The sequence below is a fragment of the Macrobrachium nipponense genome, chromosome 30, assembly GCF_015104395.2.
Source record: "Macrobrachium nipponense isolate FS-2020 chromosome 30, ASM1510439v2, whole genome shotgun sequence".
NCBI lineage: Eukaryota > Metazoa > Arthropoda > Malacostraca > Decapoda > Palaemonidae > Macrobrachium > Macrobrachium nipponense.
In genome coordinates, this window is record NC_087218.1 from 26,593,265 (window position 1) to 26,601,909 (window position 8,645).

The 8,645-nt window shown below is 44.4% G+C and overlaps 1 protein-coding gene across 1 annotated transcript in view; it reads right to left on the minus strand.

Annotated features, from left to right (window-relative positions):
• LOC135202389 (uncharacterized) overlaps nucleotides 1–3,777 on the minus strand; it is a 73,772-nt gene extending 69,995 nt beyond the window's left edge. Inside the window, exons 1-2 of the mRNA XM_064231768.1 lie at nucleotides 3,518–3,777; nucleotides 3,178–3,373 (exon numbers count right to left, since the gene is read on the minus strand). Of these exons, the coding sequence (XP_064087838.1) occupies nucleotides 3,178–3,373; nucleotides 3,518–3,613 (292 nt within the window). The 5' untranslated portion in view covers nucleotides 3,614–3,777. The remainder of the gene's footprint in view (nucleotides 1–3,177; nucleotides 3,374–3,517) is intronic.
• Nucleotides 3,778–8,645: the final 4,868 nt, after the last annotated feature.

Below are 8,645 nucleotides of genomic sequence, written 5' to 3' on the forward strand. Positions count from 1 at the left end.
GATCTGTTACTGGCTCGGTTGGACTGGGGAAGACAGACACAGCGTGACAGCAGCAGCCAGCAGCTTACGAACGTCGTCTCTTAACTTTATGTCTGGGTTGCCAAGCTACCCTATTCTACGAAGAAATAGGTCCGTATTTTTTGAGCCGAAAGACTCTCAAGCTGGTATATTTAAGCGAAACAGAAAACGCTAAATATATAGATGTGTTTGTGTCGTTCAGAACACTACCATACAACGGTAAAAGATAAATCGGAAAACTCCTGGAAGGCTGCAGGGAGTAACGATTAAATGTCCTTAAAATAGACAATAGACCTCTGCGTTTGCCATCCGAAGAGGTAACTACAGCAAGCGTATATGACTTGAACCAACCAGAAGTAAAATAACGCAAGGCAAAATATGAAATTATATCACAATAAAGTTTGTTCATACTTACCTGGCAGCACATATATAGCTGAATTCGGAAATGCAGCTACATACATATCTGACAGGCAAGTTTCATGAACAAAACTTAAGAGAATCGAAGCAGTCAGCTCAAGCTTCTTATGTTACTGGACATAAGCGTCATTGACGTAGTCTACAAGTCCTATTTCTTGTACGAGTCTGCGAATGACGAATGAGAGCTTCGAATCTTGTCAATAAGAGCTTATTCGCTTACGCAATATCAAGTTAATGAGATGTTTGTCAATGAGAACTAACCCATTTACGGGACAAAGAGATATTTTGTCAATGAGGGGATACCCACTTACTTGACAAAACGAAAGTATATTGTCAATGGGGGAAAGTCACTGAATTGACAAAACGTAATCCAGGGAGTCAAGCATTTTAATTTTTTCGATTCCCGTCTCAAACGAGGAAGGGGCAAGAATCCTGTTAAGAGACTGGGCTTACGGCAGATAGAACGACGATGTTCAATTCGGCAGCGTAGTCCCGACTAGAAACTAACAAAATCTATCATCTGAAAAAAACCCTTTCAGATGGGCTAAAAAGCTTGCAAAATTATCCTGGGAAGAGGAAGAAACTCTCCAAAACCAGCTTCTCTCCCGTATCACAATTAATGCTGCTAAAGCTTAAAATTTATTGGCAGTATGGCAAAGGAAGTCCTGTCTTGCGCTTTCCTGAAGAGCGTCCTTTTGATGAGTGCCTTTGCAAGAATCCCACTGAACGTTGCCGAGAGTCCTGACGTGCAGGACATCGAGCCTTACATAACCCGTAACTGCCTTATCGCAGTCTTGACTGCGGTAGTGGCAACTTAAATTTATTGGCCGAATGGCAAAGGTTGCGGTAGAGCAAACGAGATCTTCCCTTGAGCTTTCCTTAACTCCATCCCACTTATGCGGAAAAGCAATATTAATTGACAGAGACCTCTTGAATTCACGAAACCCGATGTCTTGCTGGGTTTCGAAGAAGAAGTTGTCTGTTCACTTTAAACTTCCTCCGAAGCACTGCCTACTTCACATTCTTTGCTAGAAGGTGGAGGTAGAAGGTATCGGAGGTAGAGGAAAACATTATTTAGGCCCCATATCTGAAACAAGAGCTTGAAGAGTTCAACAGAAAACGTTCAGCCAGGCGACACACCTGGCGTGCGCTGGTGCACGCTCGGCGTCCACTGGCGCGCGCTCGGCGTCCACTGGAACGCGCTCGGGTGTCCACTGGAGCGCGCTCGGCGTCCACTGGAGCGCGCTCGGCGTCCACTGGAGCGCGCTCGGCGTCACTGGAGCGCGCTCGGCGTCCACTGGCGCGCACTTGGCGTGCACCCGCGCGCGCGCCTGGAGTCCATCCGAGCGTCCCGGGCGTCCGCTCTCAAAAGCTTCCTGCTACTATGACTTCTTTTACGTATTTCTCGGTGGAAAGACGGACACGAGTTCAGGCGACGTTCGCCTTCTTACTTCTCACTGAAACGCATAACGAGAGAGAGAGAGAGGACGTGAAGCGTCCTCTTCTATAAAGCTCTATTTAGAGGGCGCGAGTCCTTCCGAAAGCTCCAACCCCTGCATGGGGAGGACGCTTCGGAGGACGAGAAGCAATCTTTCAGGATTCGTGCACGCGCACGCACTTGGCAGTCTGGGGATTTTCATCAGAAAACTGCCGAAGGCACGCCAGATCGGTGGGGGGGGTTCCTTGTAACCCTCCTTAGGCTTTCGACATGCTCCCTCCCCGGGTCCTGGGAGTCAAGCAGAGGCGAAACGAGGCCGATCTGACGCACCCTCCACTACACAAGGGGTATCACTGCACTTCTGCACTTCACTTTTACTCTCTAAAGCAAGCACTTTCGATTCTAAGATACGAATCGAAAGAGTATCAGAGAAAGGGTAATTCCTCTACAGACAATGCTTAGGGCCCGAAGGCAACACTGCAGGGTTAGGAGTAACAATTACAGAAGTAGCACTTCACAGCAATGAAGGAGAGCGAGCACCTCTCGTAGACATATTCATAGCCCGTAGGCCATACTACAGGGTTAGGCAAAATAAAGTCTACAGGAAGGTTAGCAGGTTCACTACCCTGACTTTTGTACTGATTAATTGCGTGACTTGATACTGATTAATTGCGTACATACGAATATACGTCTTCCTTACGGAATTAGACATTTTACTGATTAATTGCAACAATACGATCATAAACGTTTCCTACGGAATAGCAGTCTCACTCCTTACATGACAAATCTCAACAAAGAAGCAAGACCCATACCCCTCGTACATACCAAGTGCGGATCTACCGAAGCTTTCGGTAGCCACACCCTATCTTTGCAGACAACCCCGTCTGAAACTAGCCTAACTAGATTCAGATATTTTATGCAAAAATGAATCAAATTCAAATCAATTTAAGATAGCGTATGCCTAGCCACAAATTCCACAAATCCAAGTAAATAAATCAAAAGACAATTAGGATACTTAGCGGCAATGAAGTTTCCAAAATCCTAAGACGGAGGTACTGAAAACAGGTGTTTTCAGCACCAGCGACAGAAAAATTATTGATAGAAAATGGGAATGGTTCCTGATACCCGCCTCCCAGCGGCGGGAATGGGTACTAACCACCTGGCCGACCACTGCGTGTGTCGGAAGTTTTTAAAATTCTGTCGGACTTCAGAAAATACAGCTATATATATATCTGACAGGTAAGTTTCATGAACAAACTCGGAATATGTGCAAAACAAAACCAGTTCATGCTTACTGATCTTACCAATGGTTTGATTTGTGACAGAATGACTCCATCCATTAAAGCCAAAGACTTCATTTGCAAGGGATATAAGTCGCCATCCTTCAATGTATGCAATACGCTGGCCTCCCGCTCCACTTCTCTGGCTGATGAATGAGGAGCCAAGCTTCTGCCGTAAAACCTTTTGGACAGCTTCTTGCTCCTCAGCGGTAAATTCGGTCTGTAAATCACCAATGGTATTAAAAGTGAAATTACAAAATATAATTTCATATAAGTAACTTACCAAGTAATTACACAGCTATACTTTTCTATTCATGTGACAGCTAAAATTTGACAATAGCAACAACAAATCAGAGGAGCTCACTTCTTTTCTGCCAGCATTTGATGCAACATTGGATCTTTGTGGTAGCTTTCTTTGGAGTTTTGCTTCATCTTTTTCTTGGATTTGGTAATGTATCATATTTTTGGTAGCTTAACAGCTGAGTCCATTGAGTTAAGCAATCCCTTGCATTATCAACAGTATGTTGGATTCAAGTTCCTCCAGTGTTAGATATTGTAGGGAGGGTTGCAAGACCCGCATACTAAGATAACATACGATAGTCATACAATCTGCTCTAAATTTAGAGTCGAGAGTGCTCTAAGGATCTTACTTGTGAGGAATGTAGAGGATGGGATGAGAAACAGTGGAAGAATTTGAGGTCTAATTTAGATAAGTTGGACAGGTATAGAAGGAGAAAGGCAGCTTTAAGAGCAAAACATAGGGCTCAAATCTAGAACATGTTAAGTGTTAATATTTCTGTGATTGACTGTAACATTCGTTTTTCCCTGGCTTTGGCCTTATCCCCCATCCTTTGTCCTAATTTCACCATCAACTCCTGTACCTAGCTCCACTGCTTCCAAACCCCATGCTACTGCCAGCTCGAGTGTAAGTTTGACAGCAAATTTGAACTTGTGGTCAGCACAATGTCTACGGTAGGAGTCAGTTGAGGTTCTAATAGATCAAATGCATAATATGATGCAGGTGCCAGTGTCAGTGCCAGTGAAGGAGGTGGCTGTCCGTCCCGTTGACTCTCCCCTGAACTTGAACTGGAGGTCCAAAGGAGGTCGGTGGGGTCTGCCCACGGGCAGTTGCTCCCTCATCAGATTCTGTAGCTTGTCATTCAGAAAGCCGTCAGAAAGGCATCTGTGTCAGTGCGCATCAGATTTCTTAGGATTCAGGAGCGTTCTGGTCCCGAAAATGTTATTGTTATAATACAATTAAGTTTGTTCATACTTACCTGACAGATATATATATAGCTGTATTCTCCGAAGTCCGACAGAATTTCAAAATTCTTCGCGGCACACGCATGGTGGGCGGCCAGGTGGTAGTACCCATTCCCGCCGCTGGGAGGCGGATATCAGGAACTATTCCCATTTTCTATTCATATTTTATCAGTGCCACTGTCTCCTGAGGGGAGGTGGGTGGGCACTTTAATTATATATATCTGCCAGGTAAGTATGAACAAACTTAATTGTATTATAACAATAACATTTTGTTCATGAAACTTACCTGACAGATATATATATAGCTGAATCCCACCTTCGGGTGGTGGGAAGAGACAGAATAGGATTTTTGGGAAACTAAATTAAGTAGATGATATACATCTTGGTTCCTCACCTGTTAGCATAGCCGACTTCGTGATTACTGTCACCAAAGTCTGCTTCCGCGTTACTAGAGTTGCCAGCGAGGTAGAGACCTGTAATGCTGGTGCGCTCTAGATGATCTGTCAACAGGGGCGTGACCACAATGTGACTAGACCATATGACCATACTTCTGAGGGCAACGAAGCTAAAACCACCACCTGACCTAACCTATCAAAGTTAGTTCCATAACTTCTAGGCTAAAGAAAAGGAACGCGCCTCAAGCGACCAACCCTTCAAAGTTAAAAGCACACCTATCCCTTTTCTATACGATAGGATTTTTTCGTGTTGCTTGCTGCCCCCAATAATATATCTACGGATATGTATGGTCCTAGCGACTTACAGATCTCAAATGTCGTCTTCACATCCCGTCGGGAGTGTGAAGCGAACACAGAGTTGCTTCGCTAAAGCGTGGCCACTCAGGATGTTACTGAGTGTCATGCTCTGTTGAAATGCTTCCGAGGCCGCGCCCTCACCTCTTGAGCATTCATATTAAGAAAAAATCTCAAATCTTTATGCAAACATAATGAATGAGACTTCTTAAAAGAGCTCCTTGACTATAATGCCAGGGTGTTCTTGGACATGAACCAGTCTGGTCTTTTACGGAACACCGCAGATTGTCCGTTGACCTCGACTTTCTATAGTTTTATCAAGATAAAACTTGAGAGACCCGACAGGGCACAGGACTCTCTAATGCCCTTGCCCAACAATTTGTGCCATACCCTTGGTCTCCAAGCCTTCGGGTCAAGGGTTAGACAGGTTTTTCGTTCTTATCAAGAACGGAAGGCTTAGAGGACAGACCGCATTATGTCCTTTAAAGCTAAAACCTCTGATGATGGCTAAAACCTCACTAACCCTCTTTGCCGTGGCTAGAGCGGTTAGAATGTTAGCCTTTCTGGTCACGTGTATTAAGTTCGCAGAAAGGATAGGTTCGAAATGCTTTTGGCATCAGAAACTCAGACTACGTCTAAGTTCCATGCCGGAACCTGCGATCCAGAGAATTTCAAGATCTCCCCAGACCTCAAAGATCGTGAAGCTTTGTTGTTTGACAGAACCGAATCTCTGAGCCTAGAGGCCGTCAACAACATATTTGCATATTCTACAATAGTTAGGACTTCTAGCTTATCTCATACTTCATACGGAAAGATAGAACCATAAAGAAATTCACAGAGGTCGAGGTGGAGGAACAGTCATTTCCCTTCACTCTGTTCCTTTCCCTTCACTATCTCCAGAAACAGCCCCCTCCGATTGAACACTGAAAATAGGCAGCACTGCTTTGCCTTGGCCAAGAGACTGCCATTAATCTTGAAGATCTTATCGCTTCTCGATAGTCTGAACGCCTTCAGACTCAGAGAGGAGATGATATTAGATACTTCACTAAGTGACGATGTTAGATTACACCGATTCTCTCGGGAAGGGTCTTTGGACAATTCTCTGAATTACCTGACCTCTGTGAATCCAACCTCTTAGAGGCCAACATGTGGCGACTAAAGCTAATCCTCTAGGATCATGAATAAGGGAACAACCTTAAGAGGAAGCTCCTTCGTCTTCAAATTACCGAAAAAACTTAACGAAAGGACGCCCTCAGTCTCTCCTCAACTTTCGACATACTTCTAAGTGAGGATTACTCAGACGTCAGTAGTTGTTGCCTTCGATCGAGAAGACCCGCACGGACGTGCACTAGTTTAACGAACCTCTTGAGGATCGTTAGTTCCGTGCCCAAGCCCATAAAACAATTCTCTCTTCTTGAGCTATGAGAGAGCTGAAATTATCCGAGATGATTTGGGCCACTCGATCCAAACTCACCCTTCGAGGAACTGGAGAGCCGACCAATTTGGCTTCCAATTCTTTCAGACAATGTGCCAGAACATGTTCCTCTGTTCGGATGTCTGGCACCCTCTCGCTATCACCCGAGGTGATCCTCAAGCCGTTGAGAGAAAATTAGAATTATTCCAATTTCTTCGTGAGGAAAAATTGTAGAGGTCTGAATTGCTGTTTATTCAGGGAAAACAAGCTTCTCCAGCGAGGAAATGGTCCCCAGCAAACTCATCCATTCCCTCACTCAGCCTGCTTCCTTCCCTAAATAAGGCTGCGCTTTGCATAAGCAGGAGAGCATTATTATAGTGCTATGCCGCGGGTAGATTCGTACAGAATTCTGTTACCGTTGCGGTAAACCGCACCGAACAAGTATTTGAGATATCTTGTTGAAATTTTCTAAGTAAACGGAAGGCATGTTCATTCATGATTACTAGAAATTTCCTCAACCCGAGGCTAAAATCCATGATTGTAGGGCAGAGAGACGGCTTATTCAGTCATTCCCGCAAGGGAGAGAGACGTAACCAACAGCGCATGTCACCGAGCTAGCCGGTACTGCGTAGATCACAGTAACAGCAGCCTTGTTCATCGTCTCGCACTATCTGCCTGAGTTGCCAGCTACTCCTTTTAACGAAGGGATAGGTATGAATTATCGAGCAAAAGAAAACTCTCAAGCAGGCATATTTAAACGAAACAAAATTCGCTAAATACAGAAGCTGAGTTGGTGTTGTCGTAACAATACCTGAAGAGTTGTTTTCTTACTCCACCGAAAACTCTTGGAAGGTTGAAGGGAGTGTCAATTAAATACATTAGAACAACAGTTCTTTCGGCTTCTATCCGCAGAGGTAAATACGATTATGCGTATATGACTTGACCCATGCGTTAGCAAAAAATGACGCAAAGATAAACACTCGTAAGTATTGTAGTAATTTGAACATCGAATTCTATACTACATCTTTCCTCGACGAGGAAAGAGAGAAAGAAAGGAAAACGACTGTCCACGTTCTAATGAATGAGACTTTTTAAAAGAACTCCTTGACTCTTTGCCAAGACTCTTTGCCAAGAAAAGGGGGGAGTAATATTCGAATAGAGATCATCAAGAGAGAACCGAGGATCGAAAGGACCGTTCAATGTTCTTATGATATGGACATAAGACTTCCTGGATCTAGTCTACAAGTCTCTTTTTCTTACTCCCCGGATGAGCCTCTGAAAATGAATGAGAGCTCTTCCGAAATTTGTTAATGAGTTTATCCGCTTAAACGATAAAAACGTTAAAATCTATGTCAATGAGAACTTCCCCATTTATGAGGGGTCCCCCACTTAAATGACAAAACGTTTAGTATCTTGACAATGGGGAAAAGACGTCCTTACTTGACAAAAAACTATTAGCACTTTGCTAATAGGGGTAAAACCCTTTAACATGACCGAAAAGTCACCCAGGAATCTCCGAGTATATAATCTTCCCGATTCTCAGAGAAATCGATGAAGAGGAAAGAGGGATCGAAGAAAAAATTAAAAAGGGTATGTCTCTCCGCTAACTCCGAATCCTTTTTAAAAATTTCTGTAAAGGAATGTCCTGTGGAGAGTCCTGAAAAAAACCTCCTCTTGACGAGCGTTTATAAAGCGTCAAGTGTCCTAAGAAACGTCCTGAACAGCAAATAAGACGCCTTCTACAAGTCTTTTCTCTCGCAAAGCGTCCTGCCGAGCTTCCACCGAAGCGTCCTTGCGAATGTCCACAAAAGCGTCCTGCCGAGCGTCCTGGAAAGCGTCCTCAAAAGCGTCCTGGAAAGCGTCCTGCTGAGCGTCCTCACCCTGATGCATGCAAGGCCCGCCAAGAGGCGTCCTGGCGAGTGACCTTGCCAACATCTCAATGTTATGACGAACCGCGTTTTGCGTATGACGTTGAATATTTTCAAGGGACGTCCTCATGCGAGTCTCCATGGAGAGCCGCACGCTGCTCCTGAAGTGTGTGAACACTAAAGGAAGACGTATGGCTT